The sequence below is a fragment of the Mesoplodon mirus genome (assembly GCF_964341445.2).
Source record: "Mesoplodon mirus genome assembly, chromosome: 13".
Taxonomy (NCBI): Eukaryota; Metazoa; Chordata; class Mammalia; order Artiodactyla; family Ziphiidae; genus Mesoplodon; species Mesoplodon mirus.
This window is the reverse complement of record NC_138989.1, coordinates 62,669,229-62,692,079: the sequence shown is the minus strand read 5'-3', so window position 1 is coordinate 62,692,079 and position 22,851 is coordinate 62,669,229. Positions and strand designations below refer to the sequence as shown.

General features: G+C 40.5%; 1 protein-coding gene across 3 annotated transcripts in view; it reads right to left on the bottom strand.

The window, feature by feature from the left end:
* The window catches only part of ARK2N (arkadia (RNF111) N-terminal like PKA signaling regulator 2N), a 76,144-nt gene that overhangs the window by 38,184 nt on the left and 15,109 nt on the right, over window positions 1-22,851 (bottom strand). For all 3 annotated transcript variants that reach the window (XM_082641435.1, XM_082641437.1, XM_082641436.1), the window contains exon 2: window positions 4,983-5,767. In XM_082641435.1, the coding sequence (XP_082497561.1) occupies window positions 4,983-5,697 (715 nt within the window). In that variant the 5' untranslated portion in view covers window positions 5,698-5,767. The remainder of the gene's footprint in view (window positions 1-4,982; window positions 5,768-22,851) is intronic.

Genomic DNA, 22,851 nt, shown 5'->3' with positions numbered 1-22,851 from the left:
CCAACACATAACTTATAACTATGTGAAGTGAGAGGCGTGTTAACTGACCCTACTGTGCTAATCATTTCACAATATATACATTTATCAAATCAACACGTTGTATACCTTACTTAAACTTACACAATGTTATATGTCAACTGTATCTCAAAAAAGCTGGGAGAAAAATGCTGATGCCTGGGTCAGATCCAGAGATTCTGATTTAATTGGTCTGCAGTGGGGTCTGGGCATCATAAGTTTTAAATGCTCCCAACCCTCAACAAGTGATCCTAACATATAGCCAGACTGAAAACTGCACAGATATTACCTGCTTTGTTTGCATTTACTAATCAGTTTTCAGGCAGTCTTCAACTGATTACTCAGTCTCGGTGTCTTGTTATCAACGTATTTAGTGAGTCTCCTAAATAGCTACCAAAATACAATCAGATTACAGAGGCTTAAATCGGGGACATGGGGCTTTTAGTCACTTCATATTCAATACAGGAAAAAAGGTCATGGAATTCCTAACATGGGTTTGGGGGTCTTCTACCATGAGTTGCTACTGTTTAAATTAATAATAATATTTTTCAAGTAATTAAATCCCCAGTAGGTTAAGAATCCTCACAAATCAATTAAAAAAAAAAAAAAAGTGGGCTCCCCTGGTGGCGCAGTGGTTGGGAGTCCACCTGCCGATGCAGGGGACACGGGTTTGTGCCCCAGTCCGGGAGGATCACACATGCCACGGGGCGGCTGGGCCCGTGAGCCATGACCGCTGAGCCTGCGCTCCGCAACGGGAGAGGCCACAGCAGTGAGAGGCCCGCATACAGAAAACAAACAAACAAACAAACAAACAAGTGTAGCAAGAGGAAAATGTGCAAAGAACATGAATAGACTGTTTACCAAAAGAATACAAATGGCCAATATGATTTTTCAACTTCATTAGTAATCAAAGAAATGCAAATTAAAGATACAATTCATCCATCAAACCAGCAACATTTTTATAAACACTCAATAGAAAGAATATAATGCAACAAATACTCAAGCTCCTGGATGGAATAAACTTAATAAAATATTAAAAAGTAGTTTGGCAGTATGTGTCAAGAGTCTTCAAGTGTTCATACCCTTCCTCATAATAGCAAAAACTAAAAACAGCCCAAAGGGCCAGGAGTAGGGAAGTTATTTTATAGTTAGCTAAATTATTCAAAATCCATACATGGTTTTAGGGAGACTATTGTGTTTTGGTTAAAGGCTCAAAATGCAATGTTAGAGGGAAAGAAAGAAGTATACATAGTATGATAAATTTGTTACATATTATGGAAGGCAATATACTTAAATGTTAACAAGAGCAGGATTTTAATCTTATACATCACATTTTTCTATTTTCAAAATTTCCTACAAAGGATTTACTAAAGAAATATTTTTCATTTCCAAGTAAGAGTTAATTGATCAAGTGTAATAAGTCTCTACCTCAGAAAAACTGTATGGTAAAATGATAGCTTATCATGAGGAATTTCACTGTATAATTGTGTGTGGTGAGTAGTGAGTGCTGAGATCCTAGCTTCAGTAGGACTGAGCTGCGCCTGGCCACATGGATTGAGGATTCAGATGATCTTAAACAGGTGTCCTCAACAGCCTCCCTGACATTCTCCAACAAAGACCGATTAGATTTTCTAAAATGCAAAACAGCGAAGACAACTGACCCTTACCTACCAAGGTGGATACTATTTTTGGAACCTCAGTCTGAGTGGGCACTTGCATGGTGGACTATTAAACCACACAAAAGCAGGTCATTATAGCCAAGACAAGATGAAGCTACCCTGAGGTTTATTCTACGCTAAATATTTATGAAAAACAACGGTCACTGGAAAAACTCTTCCCTGCTGCCCACGTACAATGATGCATGTAAGCTGGTCTGTTCAGAGAATTTTTGAATTGAAGTCTGATGTCACAGACTTATTCACATTCACTAAAATCAAAATTCCCTGCAGGGGATTCCCTGGCAGTCCAGTTGTTAAGGCTCTGAGTTTTCACTGCTGAGGGCCCAGGTTCAATCCCTGGTCGGGGAACCAAGATCCCACAAGCCGTGTGTCATGGCCAAAAAAAAAAAAAAAAAAAAATCCCTGCAAGAGCAGACTTTACAGCTCTAGTCTCAAAGTGATTTTACAGAAAAACTGACCCTCCCAACCCCCGAAGAAATAATGCTCTAATAATAAAGTACAAAGATTAATAATACAAAAATATCATTATAAATGAGACACTCAATAAAAGCCTTGAATACTCAAGACTACCACATAGTATTTTCACATTAATATGCACTACAAAATATTCTATTTTTGCTCATCTCTAAGTCCCCCAAATGAAAGAAGTGCCAGAATTATCCTGATATGATACCTCCAGATTCTTAAAAGAGCAATATAGTTTCAAACACTTCAAGGAAAGAATGATCTAGTGTGGATACTAAGCTGCCTGTCAGTTAACTGTTAACTAAAGCAACAACAGCAAAACCACTTCATAAACATCTACTGTCCAAATATCAAACTCAATTATTAAGCATCGCCAAGCACTATATACGTCTGCAGCATTAATTATTTCCACTCTTTAAAAGAAAATGCATTAATTATTCAACTGTTTGGCATAAGTGAATATTTAGCATAACTCCTTCAATGTTTAAGCTGCTGCCAAACAAAAGTTTATAAATACAGCAATTCTGAAATACTAAATTAGTTGTACCTTGATGAAAGCAGATAGCAAGAATCTCAGTTTTTACTTTTCCTCTTGGTTTCCATTCTGTATAAACAGCTGGATTCAAATTTCAAATTCCAAGAGATTCGCTGTTAGGTACATCCAGTTTAAGTTCACCTGAATGTCCATGGTGTTGCACTCATCTTCTAAGTCAGTTCACAATTTATCCTATCTTTACAAGCTATACAGCTTTTCAACAACTGCCTTGCTATAAGGTAGAGTGTACCTCCCTTGCCCCCAAGTTATAATGTGATTCAAGAAACTGAGGTACACATAATTACGACATCAGAAATGAAAAATGTCAAAAATTTTCGGGGGTAACAATGTGGATAATTGAAATGAACTTCCTAATATTTAAACTTAGGATGTTCTATCTTTGCTGCTTTGCATAACTCCAGGAAAGACCATTCACAGCTGCTTACGTGTACAGCGCCTTCTGTAACTTTGTGGTGCACAGCCTAGGCAGTTATATACAGTGGCCCTACAGCTTACCTCCCATTTGATTCTCCATGACTGCCTTAGAAAACTCTTCATATTTTCAAAATCCACCAACTTATTAAGTGATGTGCACAACAGAAACTAAATTACAGATTCAGATAATTTACTTTGGTGTTTTGGTTAGTATACAATTCAGAATAGACAAGAAACAGAAGACTGATGTTTTAGAAGTTTTAGACAATGGTCAAGGTAGTCAATTAGCAAAGAGGTTTGGAAAATATGAACAAAGCACACCTAACCTATTTAAGCCAAATAGGGAGAATGCCCACGAAGATACTTCTCATGCCACCTGTACAATGGGGTCTATCTTCAAAGAGCACTTTGTTCACCCACCTTCTCCCTTTCCATAAAAAGACAAAGTATTGGGCAGTTACATAAAAATCTATTTAGTGAGTGGAATTAAGTAAGCACTATATCAAGAGATCCATCATGATCCCGATTAACAGCTTAGAACAGGACATAAGAATGCATAAACAACTGTATAGGTGTTAATATAGCTTTCTTTAAAATATTAAGTGTAAATCTGAAATACACCTAGAACCTGCCTTAGAACAACCCGAAAGTTTGCTTCTCTCATGCAGTCATCTGATGAGCTTCAATTAAATCCCCTCCCCCAGTAATCTGAACATAAGGAACTACCAAAGGAATTCAATAGATATTAAAACAGTAAGCATTTCTAACGATTGTTTAAAACTCATATTTAATATACTATATGGATGATGCTTTTAAGTTGAACACCTATAAAATCATTCTTCTTACTGAGTTTCTGTAAGTTTGGTTAGCTATAGGTTTAATTAACCAATACGATTTATCTTGAAATATTCTTTGTATATCGGCAATATGCTGACGTATAGAAACAGAAACATTTCAGAAAACTAGGAGGAAAAAACAGTCACCCATAAAACTCTGAAAACCAAAACTTCCCCCTTTAACGTAGCAATAAATAATGCTGTCATGATCCATTAAATGCCACGTACTTTACAGAATGTTCCTCATCAAAAGAGTCTCTTCAATAATGAGAATTCACCCAAGAACCATTCAGACCTCATCTTTCTTCCACTATGAAATCTCAAGACTGCCTTCGTAGTACATACACAGTACCAGATGTAGTAATATGGAGAAAGCAGATATGTCAAACATGTAATAAATTACAGACTCTTATACCAATAAAAGCTGGAACAGCACATTTTTCTGTACTTTTTAAACTTGGGGGCGTTAAGGGGGAAATTTTGCAAAAAAACATTCCTTTCAATGCAAGTGACAACTAGCTGAACATGCACTGAATGGGGGGGAACACATAAAACTACTGTTTTAGGAGGAATAGTTATTAGAAACCTTTCATGTTATTTCAGACACCATAAGCTCGAGTGCAGTGGCCATATAATAAAGCAAGGTGCCTATTCCTGAGGAAAACGTACTTAGTAATAATGCTGAACAGTGAGTATTAAATCTAAGCAGTGCTAGAAAGGCAATGATGGGAATTCAGGTAATGTGTTACAGAGAAAGAGACTTGTGAGAAATCCCATTACTTAAAAATCATCCTGTCCCTATCATGAAGTATTTTTTTTGGCTGATGTGCTAAAGTGCACTGGAAACCTCAGAACAGGTTTTTAAATTGGCCATGTCTTGTTAATACACTGCAGTCTTCCAATTTACACAGAGCTGCAGGTCTCCTGGATTTTTTCAAGTGTCACTCATCTAACTGAGCCTGAGAGCTGAGAAATGCCATCAGGTGCTCTACAGTCAGTTTAAAAAACATCCTCTACCTGGTATCTCTGCAGTGATTGTCTTGCTGCTCCCTGACACTTCCTCATCATCGTCTGACGAGCTCGTGCTTGAGTCACAAGTCAGGTCGCTATCACTGGTACTGCTGTCCTGCAGCAAGCTGTATTTCTTCCGTGCAGCGGCCTCCCGCTTCTGCCTCAACAGCCTGATCCTCTCCTTGTGCTTTTGGCTCCGATGACCTTTAACCTTGGCGACTCGGCCATTCTGTTTATCGCTGGATTGCCGGTTTTTCTTGGCAGCCATGGTGGATGTTTCACTTTCAGATCGGGACCGGCGAGACTTGCGCCCAACTGTGGCACCAGACACTCCGGAAGGGTCTCCTTCTACCGCTGTTTCTGCCTGGGAGGGTTCATTCTCCTCTGCAGAAGACAGTGTATCTGAATCGGCCAGGTGACCACTAGAGGAAGGGGAAAGCATGCAGTGGTTAGAGGAGTCACTCTCATAAACTCGACCAGTTGTCGGCTTGTCACTCTCCGTGGATGCTAACTGAGACTCAGAAGAGTCCCTTCTCAGTTCCATCAACAAGCAGGGCATTGAAGAAAGAACCGTAGAATCCACCACACCATCTTTCGGAACTTGAGATTCCAGTTCTACAGATCCATCTTCCTCCTTAGCTGTCTCTTGTTCAGATGTTTTTGGTGGGACTTCAGACTCAATGAGTTCTTCAACTTTTCCCACTGCCTCCTCCATCTTCATTTCAGACTTTCAAGTTAAATCATGGAGCAGAGTCTAGGAAACTATGTCAAAGATGCAACGGGAAAGCAACCTGTACAAAAACACACAAAAATCAATAAACAGAAATGGCAGATTATTTAATCAACACAACATCCCTACCTTTCTAAGTGGGCAGCAAAAGTTACCATCATATAGGCCTTTAAAATACACGTATCTAGGGCTTCCCTGGTGGCACAGTGGTTGAGAGTCCGCCTGCCAATGCAGGGGACACGGGTTTGTGCCCCAGTCCGGGAAGATCCCACATGCCGCGGAGCGGCTGGGCCCGTGAGCCATGGCTGCTGAGCCTGCGCGTCCAGAACCTGTGCTCCGCAACGGGAGAAGCCACAACAGTGAGAGGCCCGCGTATCACACACACAAAAAATAATAAAAATAATAAAATAAAATACATGTATCTATTATTTGCTTGAACAACAGTCAAATTCAGAGGACTTAATACGACCAAAATACTGGCATACACAGCTACTAAAAATGGCACAATATTTATCTTCTATTACTGAACTTGCAAGACCAGCAAGCAACCAAACAAGGATTTTCAACTTTAAAACTTTATTTAAACTGTGCAAGAAAAAGATCCTCAAAGCTTTGATATAGTTAGCATGTATGTTAACTTTAAATGAAAATGAATGCTCCAAAAAAACTGGTCTACAACAAGTGAACTGGAATGATTACTTTTACATTCAAATCCTCAAAGAAAGGAAGCAAGGGAGTGAGTTACAGTGGAGTGACATCAAATGTACACTTATGTTAAAGGGAAAAAAACCCCCACCAATTACGTGCATTTGGCAAGTGGGCAACAAAAGTGATTACATACATCAAAGCTGTCATTCTTCTCAATAGGAGTTGCTCTAGAGGGGCATTAAGACGAAAAACCTGAATCTGCTGTTTCCTCAGTTCTTCCTAGTTCCCACAAACCTCTCATCATGCTGAATATGATGAGCCTAATGTTTAAACATGTTTTGTTTCATAAACAGTAGCCACTAAATACAGATTAACTACTTTGTGAACCCAGAAAACCTAAAACTCTCTATTCTATGAATGACTTAAGGGGTTTAAAAGAAAACCCCCTACACACATTCTCCACCTCCTATGCTAACTTTAGAACCTAATATCCTTCCCCCACTGTGTGTGCTACAACTCCACTTAATCACAGAGAAACAGGACATAATCTTTAACCACAAGAGTTGTGACCTATACAGTGCAAACTTCATTAACTAGTGGTTTTTTAAGAGGATGCTAACAATGTGCAAAGCAAGTAAATACCTCACCCTGAACAACTGATGTTAAAGAAGGCAATGATCATAATGTGCCATAAGTCACAGGCAGACACAAACATTAAGCTAGATGGTATGTCAGTAAGGTACAATAAGACATCTCCGTCACTTCATTCCATCAAGTTACTTGATAGTTCACTATATGGTAGACAGCAACCAGAAGATATCTGAAAAATAGAGTTATTTATTGATCTAACATGACAAGCCTACTTTTTTGCTTACTATAAACATAAATGTTCTATATATCTGGGTTTCTTTCAGGTCCTGTTCTCAGCTGCTGATAAAACAGGCATTCTGATGAAGTTTCCTTAACACATTCATGAAAACCAGAACATTCGTGGCCACTGGAAACATTTATAAGTTAAAAACAATCTCATGGAGCTTCCCTGGTGGCTCAGTGGTTAAGAATCCGCCTGCCAATGCAGGGGACACGGGTTCGAGCCCTGGTCCAGGAAGATCCCACATGCCGCGGAGCAACTAAGCCCGTGCGCCACAACTACTGAGCCTGCTCTCTAGAGCCCATGAGCCACAACTACTGAGCCTGAACTCTAGAGCCCACGAGGCACAACTACTGAAGCCTGCACCCCCCCAAAGTCCATGCACCACAGCTACTGAGCCCACGCACCACAGTTGCTGAAGCCCACACACTCCAGGGCCCGCGTGCCACAACTACTGAAGCCTGTATGACTAGAACCCATGCTCCGCAATGAAGAGTAGCCCCCACTAGCCGCAACGAGAGAAAGCCCACAACAGCAACGAAGACCCAACGCACGGAAAAAGAGAAAAAAAGAATCACATGCAATAATTTTCAAAACCTGGCTGCCAATTCTGGACAATGAAAATGCACCGTTTTATTAGTCCTGTAATAATTAAGAAACTAACACAAAAGAATTTGAGGACAGGAAGAAAAGTTAAACCATGGTAAGGAAGCAGTACACTGCCTGCTATGAGGAGATAAGGAAGTGGTAAGTATAAGAGTAAATGAGGCTACTGGGAAAATCTGGAGGGAGTTTGTATCATATCAGACCTCCTTCTTGGTCAGCAAAGCATAATACAAGGTGAAAAATAAGGCAGGTTTGGGGGTTTGTGAAAAAATGGAAAAAGGTTTAATATACACTACAGAAAATCTGACAAAGAATAAAACTGCTAAATACAATGACTTACACAGGGTGAAAAAGAATTCACAATACTCAATTTCTAAACTATGTAGAAACCATTAACAGAAACTTGAGGTAAAATGTGATTGCTCTTCCCTGCTCAAAACCTCTGTCCACATCTCTAGTTTCATCTTGGGCCACTCACACCCTAGCTCTCTTTAGCTACAAAAACTGTCACAAAAACAATTTTTTCAGATCTCTGGCCTTTCACACTCATTTTGTGCCAGACCTCTTGCTGGCTACTCTTTGCAGGTTATCAGAATAAACACTGCTTCCTTGGGGGGTAGCGTGGGTACCTTACAGACTAATAAGATCCTTGTTATATACATATTACACACCTATTTTCCTTCAGGACACTTTGCACAACTGTAGTTAAGTAATTGTGTCGTTGTTGAATGTCCATCCCCCATACATAAGAACATACAAAGGTTTAAAGGAGAATAACAGAAAATTATATAACCACTCCCCCCCAGCTGATTTATCTGTATGATTAACAGGCAAAAGAGACCTTAACACAAAAATTATCATCAAAACAAAAGGTGTCAGGGGGCTTCCCTGGTGGCGCAGTGGTTGGGAGCCCGCCTGCCGATGCAGGGGACAGGGGTTCGTGCCCCGGTCCGGGAGGATCCCACATGCCGTGGAGCGGCTGGGCCCGTGGGCCATGGCGGCTGAGCCTGCGTGTCCAGAGCCCGTGCTCCACAACGGGAGAGGCCACAGCAGTGAGAGAACCGCGTACCGCAAAAAAAAAAAAAAAAAAAAAAAAAAAAACCACACACAAAAGGTGTCATTCTAATCTTGTATGGCCAAAGATAAACATAATGGGAATCTGTGGAAGTTTTCTTCTGACTACAAGTTTCTCAAGAAAGTAGAAAGCAAGGTCATCAGTTAAGAGTGAGGATGAGTAAGATGGTGGTGAGGCTGATCAGAGGACCAGATGTGAAACAACAGTGAGAAAGTAAAGAAACTAGGCAAGTACAGTATATGATTTCCAGACAATAATAAGGGCCCACTCTAAGGGCTATAGCCATGAATTTAAAGTGGAAACTGGTATACATGGATGTGTCTCCTCCTTTCAAGTTCAGCTGTATAAGTCCAAGTGCAGAGGAGGTAGACATTGGATTTAACCTGAACTGTAGTTTCGCCAAGCAAGTAGAACAAAGCAAGAAAAAGCAAGTGTGTACAAAGATATGATTTAAATGATCACATTAAGAAGGTATAGGGTAGTGAAAATGTGCTAGGACCAACAGAATGGACATCCCAGTGGAGTAAGGGTATACACTGAACTGGAAAGATAGAAGCACTGTGAATGGAACTGAGATTACAGAAGGGTTGCAGTTACTGGTAACTAACAAGATCTAAAATAGCACTCAAAGTGCTGTCCTTGAATGACTGTCTGCAATGAGGGAAGTGTAGAAATTAAGAGTAACTGATTAGAAATTTACAGCAATTTGATATTGTCATGACAACCAAAGAGCATTTCAATTTCCTAGTATCTGATTTTGACTGTATTTTACCCAAAAAATCCACCAACGGTGGATTGTAAATAAAAATATAATGGTCCTTTACAACAGACAATTCAAGAAACATAGGTCAGAGTATGACTATGGAAATACGTGGCTGAGGTAGGGAAGAGAACAAAACCATTATGGGAGCTGAGTGGGCAGTGTCAGAAGAAGCATCTGTGCGTATATTAAAATGACCAAGAATTAAGACAAAAGTAATAATGGACAAAATGGCACTAAGCAAGGAACAAAAATCATCACAATATAAAGGGGTCAGTGGCGGGACTTCCCTGGTGGCACAGTGGCTAAGACTCCACGCTCCAAATGCAGGGGCCCCGGGTTCAATCCTGGTCAGGGAACTAAACCCCATATGCATGCCGCAACTAAGAAGTCCGCATGCCCAGCCCACATGCCGCCAACTAATGATCCTGCATGCCACAACAAAGACCTGGCACAGCCAAAATAAATAAATAAAATATATTTTTAAAAAAACAAAAACAAAAAACAAAGCACAGCCACTCCTTGCAAGGTGAAGCAATGCCCTCAGGGGAAAGCCAGACTGTTATTAGTATAAGAAGATAAAGGGAAAGTTCAGAGAGGAGGTTGAGAATATTGGTGGCTTTGCTGATGATAAACCAAAGTGGAAGGAAGCTGAAGACGGAGGGGAAGAAACAGAACAGGGAATGTGCAGTGCTTTCTGGAGATTACAGTGCAGGAAACGGGGTGACTAAGGAGTCTAGAGCTTCTTGTGATATTCATGAAACAAAAACTTATGTAAAGCACTCAGATATTTTCTTTTCCATTCTATATAGTTAAAAAATTTGGTGCTGGTCATGACTCAGTAAAATGATTTCACAACTAATAGTTGGCAACCTGAAGCTTGAAAAACACTGTCTAGAGAAACATATGTGTCATAAAAGCACTGTTTTGTGATAGACAAAACAAAAACCAAACATCTATTAACAACAGAACAGTAAAATAAATTGTGGTAAATTCCTACAATGAAGGAGCATATATAGCAGTGAAACAAATAAAAGACCACTACACAACTATATCAGCATGGATGAATCTCAAAAACAACAGTAAGCAAAAAAATAAAAAAGGAAATTGCAAAAAAAAAACCCACCTTACAGTATAATTCAATGTATATAAAGTGAAAAATCAGACAAACTAAAGTGACATATATATGGATACTTAGTTGTGCAATAAAACTACTTTAAAAAGCAAGGTAATCCTTACCAAAATATCAGGACAGTGGTTACCTCTGAGTGAAAGAGATGTGATGGATTATGAATACAGAGTTTCATAAGTATTGTTAGGGGGCTTCCCTGGTGGCGCAGTGGTTGAGAGTCCGCCTGCTGATGCAGGGGACACGGGTTCGTGCCCCGGTCCGGGAAGATCCCACATGCCGCGGAGTGGCTGGGCCCGTGAGCCATGGCCGCTGAGCCTGCGCGTCCGGAGCCTGTGCTCCACAACGGGAGAGGCCACAACAGTGAGAGGCCCGCGTACCACAAAAAAATAAATAAATAAATAAAATAAGTATTGTTAGGGGCAGGACTTCTGGCTATGTGCAAGCAATGGGGTCAGCAAATCTTCTCCCCAAAATAAAACTATAAAGCAAGACAAAATTGACAGAAACAGCCAATTCAGTGCTCTGGAAATCATTCAAAAAGCATACACAAACCAAAGTGTTGATGCTTGAAAACCTGCAAAATTTTAACTAAGAACAGTGAAAATCTGTCTTGCCTGAGGCTGCTCCCATTTCCCCCCACCTCCCAGCTCAGTAGGTTCTACCGATTGAGATGGGGCATGCCCTGAGGATCTGCCAGTTTGCACTAACAAAGGGGACTCATTCAGTTTGGAGTGGATGGCCACACTATGCCCTGGGCATTGTAGGTGCAAGTGACAATCTCAGCAGCAGGCAAGCAGGGCAGTCATGGGTTCTACTAACCTGAGGATGTAGTCATAAATGAGTCCAGCATATTCTTGGCTGAGGCTGCATGATTATGCAGAGGAGACGCCAAAGGGTCCAACAGAAAGTAAAAGCCCAGGCAAACTTGAAAATGGCCTGAACTTTAAAATGCACTCCCCCAACCACATATAGATCCATCAGCAGAGAATAAAAATCCTTCCTGGAATTAGGTGTTTGAGCAAGCAACTCTGCCCAAGCATTAGCTGGCCAATAAGCTATGCTAGAAAGGACAAGAGCAACCACTAGAAGGCCAGGCTTAAAATTTTAAACAGGAAAAAACAAAAACAAAAAAGCAGAGACATAAGCAACCACACACTGCAGGAGAGACAGATTTCCCAAATTTACCCCAGTTATCTAAATAAAGAAACAGCAACATTTTCAAAGGGAAAAACAATCAGAATCCAAAGTTGTTACAATATTATCTAAAATGTCCAGTTTTCAACAAAAAATTAAGAGACTTTCAAAGAAACAGGAAATGTGCCCCATACACTGGAGATAAAAAGTCAACAGGGGGAATTCCCTGGCAGTCCAGTCGTTAGGACTCGGTGCTTTCACTGCCAGCTGGATTTGATCCCTGGTTGGGGAACTGAGATCCCGCAAGCCGCGTAGTGCAGCCTTAAAAAAAAAAAAGGTCACTAGAAAAAAGAGTGTCACCAGATGTTGGACTTAGCAGACAAAGGCTTCAAAAGTTATTTCAAATATGTTCAAAGAACTAAAGAAAAATATGATTTAAAAATTACAGGGAAGGGGCTTCCCTGGTGGTGCAGTGGTTAAGAATCCACCTGCCAATGCAGGGGACATGGGTTCGAACCCTGGTCCAGGAAGATCCCACATGCCGCAGAGCAACTGAGCCCGCGTGCTGCAACTACTGAAGCCCATGCTCCACAACAATAGAAGCCACCACAATGAGAAGCCCACGCACCACAACAAAAAGTAGTCCCCGCTCGCCTCAACCAGAGAAAGCCCATGCGCAGCAATGAAGACCCAATGCAGCCAAAAATAAATAAATAAAATAAATAAATTTATTTTAAAAAATTACAGTAAAACAAAAAAATTACAGTAAAGTATGATGACAATGATTCCACAAACAGAACCTCAAGAAGACAAATCATTGAAAGAGAACCAAATGGACGTTTTGTCCATTTGAAAGGAAAAATTCACTAGGAAGGGCTCAATAGCAGATTCAAGATGGAAGAATAAAGAATCAGTGAGGGGTTTCCCTGGTGGTGCAGTGGTTAAGAGTCCGCCTGCCAATGCAGGGGACACGGGTTCGAGCGCTGGTCCAGGAAGATCCCACATGCCGCAGAGCAACTAAGCCCGTGCGCCACAACTACTAAGCCTGCGCTCTAGAGCCCGCTCGCCACAACTAGAAAGCCCACACACAGCAACAAAGACCTAACACAGCCAAAAATAAAAATAAAGTAAGTAAGTTTTTTAAAAAATCAGTGAGGGAGAGTCCACCTGCCGATGCGGGGAACACGGGTTTGTGCCCCGGTCCGGGAAGATCTCACATGCCGCGGAGCGGCTGAGCCCGTGAGCCATGGCCTCTGAGCCTGCACATCCGGAGCCTGTGCTCCACAACGGGAGAGGCCATAACAGTGAGAGGCCCATGTACCTCAAAAAAAAAAAAAAAAAAATCAGTGAATATGATGAGAGCTCAATAGGAATTATACAATCTGAAGAATAAAAAAGATTAAAGAAAAATGAATAGAGCCTCAGAAATTTATGGGACATCAAGAATGCCAATGTGTGTGCAATAGGAATCCCATAAAGAGAGTAAGAAAAAGATAGAAAAGATGTATTAAAACACAATAGCTCAAAACCTCCTCTAAATATGATGAAAAACATTATTCCACACATCCAAGAAGCTCAACGAATCTCAAGTAAAAATAAACAGAGGTCCCCACAGACACATCATAGTCAAACAAGTGAAAGAGAAAAATACTGAAAGGAGTACAAGAAAAGTAACTCATTATATACAAGGAAACCACAATTAGATTAACAGTTGATTTTTCATCCAAAGCTCTGGAGGCCAGAAGGTAGTAGAATAATATTCAAAGGGCTGTGGGGGAGTGGGGGAACTATTAACTAAGAATTCTATATCCAGCAGAACTATTCTTTCAGAATGAAGGTGGAGCGGGGGAGGGAGGGAGGGAACAAAGAAAATTCACAGATAAACAGTGACTAAGAGACTTCATTGGTAGCAGACCTGCTTTACAAGAAATAATAAAGGAAAGTCTTCAGGCTGAAAAGAAATGACACCATACTGTGACTTAAATCCACAAAAAGAAATTCGGACAATGAAAAGTGATAACTTTGTAAATTAACATAAACAATTCTATTGATATAAATAATTTTTACTTCTTTTAAAAAATACAAGATTGTACAAAGCAATGATTATAACACTGTACTGCTACATTTATAATATACACAGATGTTACATGTATAAAAATAATAGCATAAAAAGGAGGGAGGAGATGGAGCTCTCCTCTACTGGGGTACTGTTTCTGTATATTGTTGGAATTAAGTATTAATCTGAAGAAGAATACAGTAAATGAACATACAGATGTAATTCTCAGAGCAACCACTAAGAAAATAACTCCAAAAATACACTTAAAAAACACCCCCCCCCCCAGAAAAAAGCAGTGAAAGTGGCACAGAGGAACAACAACACAAAAAGGAGACATTAGAAAATAACAAAATGGCAAAAGTAAATCCAACCATATTAATAGTTACATTAACTATAAATGTCCTAAACACTCCAATCAAAAGGCAGAGATAGGGGCTTCCCTGGTGGCGCAGTGGTTGAGAGTCCGCCTGCCGATGCAGGGGACACAGGTTCCTGCCCCGGTCCGGGAAGATCCCACATCCCGCCGAGCGGCTGGGCCTGTGAGCCATGGCCACTGAGCCTGCGCGTCCGGAGCCTGTGCTCTGCAACGGGAGAGGCCACAACAGTGAGAGGCCCACGTACCGCAAAAAAAAAAAAAAAAAAAAAGGCAGATATTGTCAAACTGGATTAAAAATATCTAATTTTATGCAGTTTGCAAAAGACATGTCTTAGATTCAAAGATATAATAGGTTGAAAGAAAATAATGGAAAAAGGTATACTATGCAAAGAGTAAACATAGGAAAGCTAAAACATAACAACATCAGACAAAATCGACTTTAAGATAAGAAATATTGCTAGAGACAAAGAGGGACATTTCATAACGATACAAAGGAAATGACACCAGGAAAATATAAAAATTATAAATGTATACATTACTTATAAATATATATGAACTTAACAAAAGTCCAAAATACACAAAGCAAAAACTGACAGAATAGAAAGGACATAATTCAACACTAACAGCTGCAGATTTCAATTCCTCATTCTAAATGGATAAAACTAGACAGAAAATCAGCAAGAATACAGAAGTTTGGAACATTATTCACAAATTCAACCCATAAGACACATATAATACTCCACTCCTTGGGTGGTTACTGGCATATACAGCTGGGTACAGGGTAACCCCCCAACTAAGATGTGGTCTATAGGAAGAGTAAAAAGAGAAGTAATCAACTTTGATTTGAATTAGATAATGCTCATAGGAATACCGGTCTCAATGGAAAAAAAAAAAACAGAAATACAAACTTGGATATTATCAGTATAAGCAGAGGTGATAGATGAATATATCAGCTCATTCAGGGAGAAAACAGAGTGAACACAGAAGAGACTTTAACAGTCTTTTTTAAAAATTGTGAACCAGGGGCTTCCCTGGTGGCGCAGTGGTTAAGAATCCGCCTGCCAAAGCAGGGTACATGGGTTCGAGCCCTGGTCCAGGAAGATCCCATACACCGTGGAGCAACTAAGCCCATGCACCACAGCTACTGAGCCTGCGCTCTAGAGCCCGTGAGCCACAGCTACTGAGCCTGCGTGCCACAACTACTGAGCCCGTGTGCCACAACTACCGAAGCCCTTGCACCTAGAGCCGGTGCTCTGCAACAAGAGAAGCCACCGCAACGAGAACCCCACACACTGCAACAAAAAGTAGCTCCCGCTCACCACAATTAAAGAAAGCCCGTGTGCAGCAAAGACCCAACGCAGCCAAAACTAAAATAAATTTATAATTTAAAAAAAAAAAGCTGTGAACCAGCTGCTTTAGTCGAAGAAAAAAACCCACAAAGACATCCATAAAACACACCCAGAGAAGAAAGTCTTCCTTCTTGCAGTATATTCTTGGATGTTTAACAACTTCCAGTACACTTAGAGTTGTGAGAAAGGGCCATGATAAGTGAGGTCTTATCTAAGGTAAGACCACTATAGGGAACCCTCCTGAGGATTTTGACATAGCTATGTATAAAATCATTAAGCACCTAACATAAGAAAGTCTTGCCGTTCACATTTTTCAATTTAAGTCCTTGAACAACCATCGTTAACCATTCTTCAACACCACTGCATGAAATGACACAAAAATGAATGAATAAACTGACACTCTATTGTCCTTCCTGATGCGGCAAATGCAAACAAGTCATTTGCTGTTACAAGTTTACTGTTACTACAGGCACTTTTTCCGTTGAAACCACAAATTGACACAAGCACAGCCCACTAAGTGAAACTGCTTCTAGGCAAGATTTTGCTCGACAGTCTACAAAATGGGGAACTCCTGCATCTGTTTATTTCAAATCACCACCCTAGAACTGTAAGAAACACAAGCAGGTAATGCCTCAAACATGAGCTAGATGAACCAGTTAACTTACACTGCTTCCTGACATGTACAAGCCATAGCATTAGATAATTCATGAATTCCCACTTTGCTCTCTTGCACAAAACAAACAGCTTTCAATTTAGACAAAAAAGCAATTTTAAAGAGGGTTGTTTAAAGTCTGTCAATGTTTTACTGACAAAATAAGAATTCTTTTCTGCCCATTTGAGTAGAGGCTATAATATTTGCCCTGTCACAGAAATTTAAGTTTAAAACAAAAAGTCTTACAACTGATCCTGTCTATTCCCTTGCAATGCAGGATTGGTCCAAACAGGTGACCTTCTACCGTTTTATCTAATCTAGCTTCAAGTACCAAGTGATAGGGCTTATACCAACCTCCCTTGAGAGATCACTATGTTCCAAATAGAATTTATAACATGTTTTTTTCCAAGAATAAGTCTACTGCAGCCATTCATTTTATTTAAAATTGATACTAGGGGCTTCCCTGGTGGCGCAGTGGTTGAGAGTCCGCCTGCCGATGCAGGGGACACGGGTTCGTGCCCCGGTCCGGGAGGATCCCACATGCCGCGGAGCGGCTGGGCCCGTGAGCCATGGCCGCTGGGCCCGTGCGTCCGGAGCCTGTGCTCCGCAACGGTTGAGGCCACAACAGTGAGAGGCCCGCGTAAGGCAAAAAAAATAAAAATAAAAAAAATAAAATAAAATTGATACTAAAAAGCTATATATATCTGTGACCCAAAACCACCCAACATAAAAACAGTCTACAAGAAACACAAAAAAGATCAATCTTCATGTGAGTCTGCTCTTAATTTCAATATTTAAATTTTTTAGTCACTTCTCTCCCCCCCAAAAAATCTATACCCACAAATTTTCAAAACTAGTACATAGGGCTTCCCTGGTGGCGCAGTGGTTGAGAGTCCGCCTGCCGATGCAGGGGACACGGGTTCGTGCCCCGGTCTGGGAAGATCCCACATACCGTGGAGCGGCTGGGCCCGTGAGCCATGGCCGCTGAGCCTGCGCGTCCGGAGCCTGTGCTCCACAACGGGAGAGGCCACAACAGTGAGAGGCCCGCGTACCGCAAAAAAAAAAAAAACTAGTACATAGGCATCAGACCACTAAAAAACAAACTTGGGTACTGGATTCTCCACTCTTTAATTCAAAGCAGTCAGACTCTCCTCTAAGTTTTGGGGGTTTTGTTTTTTTTGTTTTTTTTGTTTTTTTGCAGTATGCGGGCCTCTCACTGTTGTGGCCTCTCCCATTGCGGGACACAGGCTCCAGACGCACAGGCTCAGCGGCCATGGCTCATGGGCCCAGCCGCTCCGCGGCATGTGGGATCCTCCCAGACCGGGGCACGAACCTGTGTCCCCTGCATCGGCAGGTGGACTCTCAACCACTGCGCCACCAGGGAAGCCCCTGGGTTGTTTTTTTTTTTTGATATTTGATTGAAATATTTCCATAGAGGAGTGTACACATAAGCCTGCAACCTGAATTTTTACAAAATGAATATTTCCATGATCACATACAGAATATTCCCCCAATCCCAGAAGCCTCCTTCATGCCACCATTAGTCATTAACTGCCCCCCAAAGGTAACAACTATTCTGACTTCTATCACCACAGATCAACTATGCCTGTTCTAAACCTTCAAGATGATATAAACAAATGGGGGAATATTCCATGTTCGTGGATTGGAAGACTCATTATTGTTGAGATGTCAATTTTTCCCAACTTGATCCACAGGTTAAGTGTATTCCTTAATACACAAGCTATTGTGTAGATAATGACATACTGATCCTAAAGTTTATAAGGAAACGCAAAAGACCCAGAATAGTCAACACAACACAATAAATAAGGCTGGGGGTCTGACATTGCCCAACTTACTATAAAGCTACAGTAATCAAGATAGTGAAGTACCAGCCAAAGAAGAGATACATAGATCAATGGAAAAGAATATACAAAGTCCAGAAATGGACCCATACAAACACAGTCAACTGACCTTTGACAAAACAGCAAGGGCAATTCAACGGAGAAAGAAGTCTAGTCAACAAATGGTGCTGGGGAGGGATAAATTGGGAGACTGGGATTCACATACACACTACTATATGTAAACTAGATAACTAATAAGGACAGGGAGCTCTTCTCAATACTCTCAATACTCTGCAATGACCTATATGGGAAAATAGTCTAAAAAATGAGTGGATATATGTATAACTGATTCACTTTGCTGTACAGCAGAAACTAACACAACATTTTAAATCAAGTATACTCCAATAAATTTTTTTTAAATGGTGCTGGAACAATTGCATATCCACATTAAAATATAGATAGATACAGAACGTAACACCTTTCACAAAAGTTAACTCAGAATGGATCATAGGCATAAATGTAAAATGCAAACCTAGAAAGCTTATAGGTGAAAAAGGAGAAAATTGAGGTGAACTTGGGTTTGGCAGTGAGTTTAGATACAACACCAAAAGCACAACCAATGAAAGAAAAACACCGATGAGTAGACGTTATTAAAATTTAACACTTCTGCCCCGCAGAAGACACACTGCAACTGCAGCCAGAATTGTTTTCCTTTCAAAATGAAGATCTGATCTTGTTATACCTCTGGTTAAACTCTTCCAAGTACTAAAACCATTTTTAAAAGACTAGGACAGACGTTATTTAATTCAGCTAATATGTATGAAGTACTCATTGTGTCAGGCAACATGCTAGCTTTGGGATTACAAAATGAAAAAGTCACGGTACTCACACTCAAGTGTAATCAAAAAGAAAGATCTGTTGAAAACCTACTATTCAAATGTTTCAGGGCAATTAAAGGCAGTAAGTAGTTCACACAAATGAACTGGCTGAGTACAAGTAGGACAGAATTAGGTAAGTACTACAGGAAAGTATAAAGAACTCTGGACATTCATAAGATCAGAACCAGAAAAAGTGTCTACAAAGAGGATAATAATTTAACGGGGTTGGAAAGATAAGAATGATTTCCATAAATAAAAACAAGAGGGTTTCCCTGGTGGTGCAGTGGTTAAGAATCCGCCTGCAATGCAGGGGACAAGGGTTCGAGCCCTGGTCTGGGAAGATCCCACATGCCACGGAGCAACTAAACCCGTGCATGATAACTACTGAGCCTGCGCTCTAGGGCCCGCGAGCCACAACTACTGAAGCCCGCACCTAGAGCCCATGCTCTGCAATGAGAGAAGCCACCGCAATGGGAAGCCTGCGCACTGCAACAGAGTAGCCCCCACTCACCGCAACTAGAACTAGATAAAGCCCACACACAGCAATGAAGACCCAACACAGCCAAAAATAAATAACTAAACTTATTAAAAATATAAAAAATAAAAACAAGAGTAACAGGGCTACTACAAAATCTTAACCTATATTCCATAATGAGAGACATGAGGGAAAAAATCAAAGGAAACAAGAAAGGTCAAAGGTACTTGACTTAAAACCCAGGAAGGAACTTCAAAGTTTCATTTGAGTTACCTTAAAAGTTGATTACATTTAGATGACAGGTCTATTCTGGCAAAGACAATAATCCTACAGAAACAAAACAGCTGCCAGTTTTCATTAATGTCACTGTAAGCACTAACACAATATGGTAATAGCCATGAGATATGATGATCCAATGTCTTTCAAAAATGAAAATAAAAGTTCATAAGAACACCAGTCTTAAGGTGAGAAAAGGGAAATGCTGTGTCCACTGGCAAACTGATGTTCTCTAACTTTGGTTTTCCTTGTTTGTAAAACTTCAGTTTTTGGTAGGATGAAATAAATGACACTTAAAGCACCTAGTACATAACAAGCACAAAGTCAAATTTCAAGAAATAGTGTTTTTTAATATTTTTATTCTCTCTTCGTCCTCTTCACTTCAAGTCCATCACAGAACAAACAAGTCACTTCTCTACAACCAGTCATGAGGATTCATTCAGGCTTTCAACACACATTTATTGAGTACCTAGTGTTAGCTACTATGCCAGGCACTGGGAAATATACGGTACATTCCTAATGGAACTTAGAGTCTAAGGGAGAGATAATCAAATAATCACACAAGTGAATAATCACGCAAATATTAAATTTATTGCTGCGGTAAATCCAGCAGAGAAAAGGTATGTTGGCACCATGAAAGGAGAAAAAGAAGAGGAATGTAACATAGTCTAGGAGATCTAGGACGGCATCCTGAGGAATAAATAGGAACCCACTGTTTCAAACAGGGAAGGGAGACATAGATTTAAGCTGATTTGTACTTTAAAAAGACCATTCTGGGTTAAGAATCCGTCTGCCAATGCAGGGGACACGGGTTCAAATCCCTGGTCCAGGAAGATCCCACATGCCACAGAGCAACTAAGCCTGTGCACCACAACTACTGAAGCCCACGTGCTGCAACTACTGAAGCCCACGCACCTAGAGTCGGTGCTCTGCAACAAGACAAGCCACCACAATGAGAAGCCTGCACACCACAAAGAGTAGCCCCAGCTCGCCACAACTAGAGAAAGCCCACAAGCAGCAACAAAGACCCAACGCAGCCAAATAAATAAACAAACAAATAAATAAATATAAAAAGATCACTCTGGCTGCACAGTGGAAAATGGATGGAAAAGGAAGGTAAGAGTAAATGTCAGCTGAACAATTCAAAGGCAAGGCTAAAAATTTCAGTAACTCTAGACTGACTGTAGTGGCAACACAAAGATATGGGTGAATATGAGAGATCATAGAGCAAATACAGGAGGTGAAAAAGGCAGGTATCAGGACTTGGCTGGTGGCGCAGTGGTTAAGAATCCACCTGCTAATGCAGGGGACACGGGGGTTTGAGCCCTGGTCTGGGAAGATCCCACATGCCATGGAGTAACTAAGCCTGTGCGCCACAACTACTGAGCCTGTGCTCTAGAGCCTGCGAGCCACAGCTACTGAAGCCCACACGCCTAGAGCATGCCGCAGAGCAACTAAGCCCGTGTGCCACAACTACCGAGCCTGCGCTCTAGATCCTGTGAGCCACAGCTACTGAAGCCCACACGCCTAGAGCCTGTGCTCCGCAACAAGAGAAGCCACTGCAGTGAGAAGCCCGCACACCACAACAAAGAGCAGCCGTCGCTTGCCTCAACTAGAGAAAGCCTGCTCACAGCAATGAAGACCCAATACAATCAATCAATCAATCAATCAAGACAGGTATCAACGACAAGTTCTTGGTTTCTAGATTCTGCAACTAGACTGATGGTAGAACCAATCACTAAGGGAACATGAAAGATCTGTGGAGTGAATGGAGAGGGGAAAGGGACATCAAGACTTTAATATAATGCACAGGGAGTTTAAAGTTCCCGATATGGAGGTTCTTTAAAAAACTAAAAAGAGAGTTACCATATGATCTAGCAATCCCACTCCTGGGCATATATCTGGAGAAAACTAATTGGAAAAGATACATGCACCCCAATGTTCATTGCAGCACTATTTACAATAGCCAAGACATGAAAGAAACCTAAATGTCCATCGACAGATGAATGGATAAAGAAAACGTGGTGTACACACACACACACACACACACACACACACAATGGAATATTACTCAGCCATAAAAAAGAATGAAATAATGCCATTTGCAGCAACATGGATGGACCTAGAGATTATCATACTAAGTTAAGTAAACCAGACAAAGATAAATATCATACGGTATCACTTATATGTGAAATCTGAAAAAAAAAGATACAAATAAACTTATTTACTAAACAGAAATAGAGCCACAGACACAGAAAACAAACTTATGGTTACCAACAGGGAAGGTGGGGGAAGGGATAAATTAGGAGGATGGGATTAACATATACACACTACTATATATAAAGGAGATAACCAACAAGAACCTACTGTAGAGCACAGGGAACTATACTCAATATTTTGTAATAACCTATAAGGGAAAAGAATCTGAAAAGGGTGTGTGTGTGTGTGTGTGTGTGTGTGTGTGTGTGTGTATAACTGAATCACTGTGCTGTACACCTGAAACTAACAAGACATTGTAAGTCAACTATACTTCAATTTTTTAAAAAAGTACCTTTGAGACATGTAAAGAAATGTTGAGGAAGCACTAAGATATTTAATATTTAGATCTAATGCTTGGGAGAGGTGCGGATGGATTCTCCTGCCAATAATACTAAAATATCCTTGGCATTCCTAAGAAAACATGAAATAAAATCATGAACTGGAAAAATTCAAATCTTTGAGAATCAGTACCATTTTCTTCTATTTCTCTGCAGCTGACTCTCATCATACTTAAAAGTAATTACAGATGAAAAATAAAGGCAGCAAAGTAGAGAAGAAAAATAATTTAAGAAACTTGAATTCTAATCTTAGGTCTACCATTAACTGTATAAATAAGGATGAGTAGTATCTTTTTTCTTTAGCTCCTAATCTACAAGCCTTAAAAAAAAAAAAGATAAGAAGAAGTAGGGAGTAAGGATACAGACTCTAATGGTTATTAAGGGCAACAAACATGTACACATGACAACGTTTACAGAAT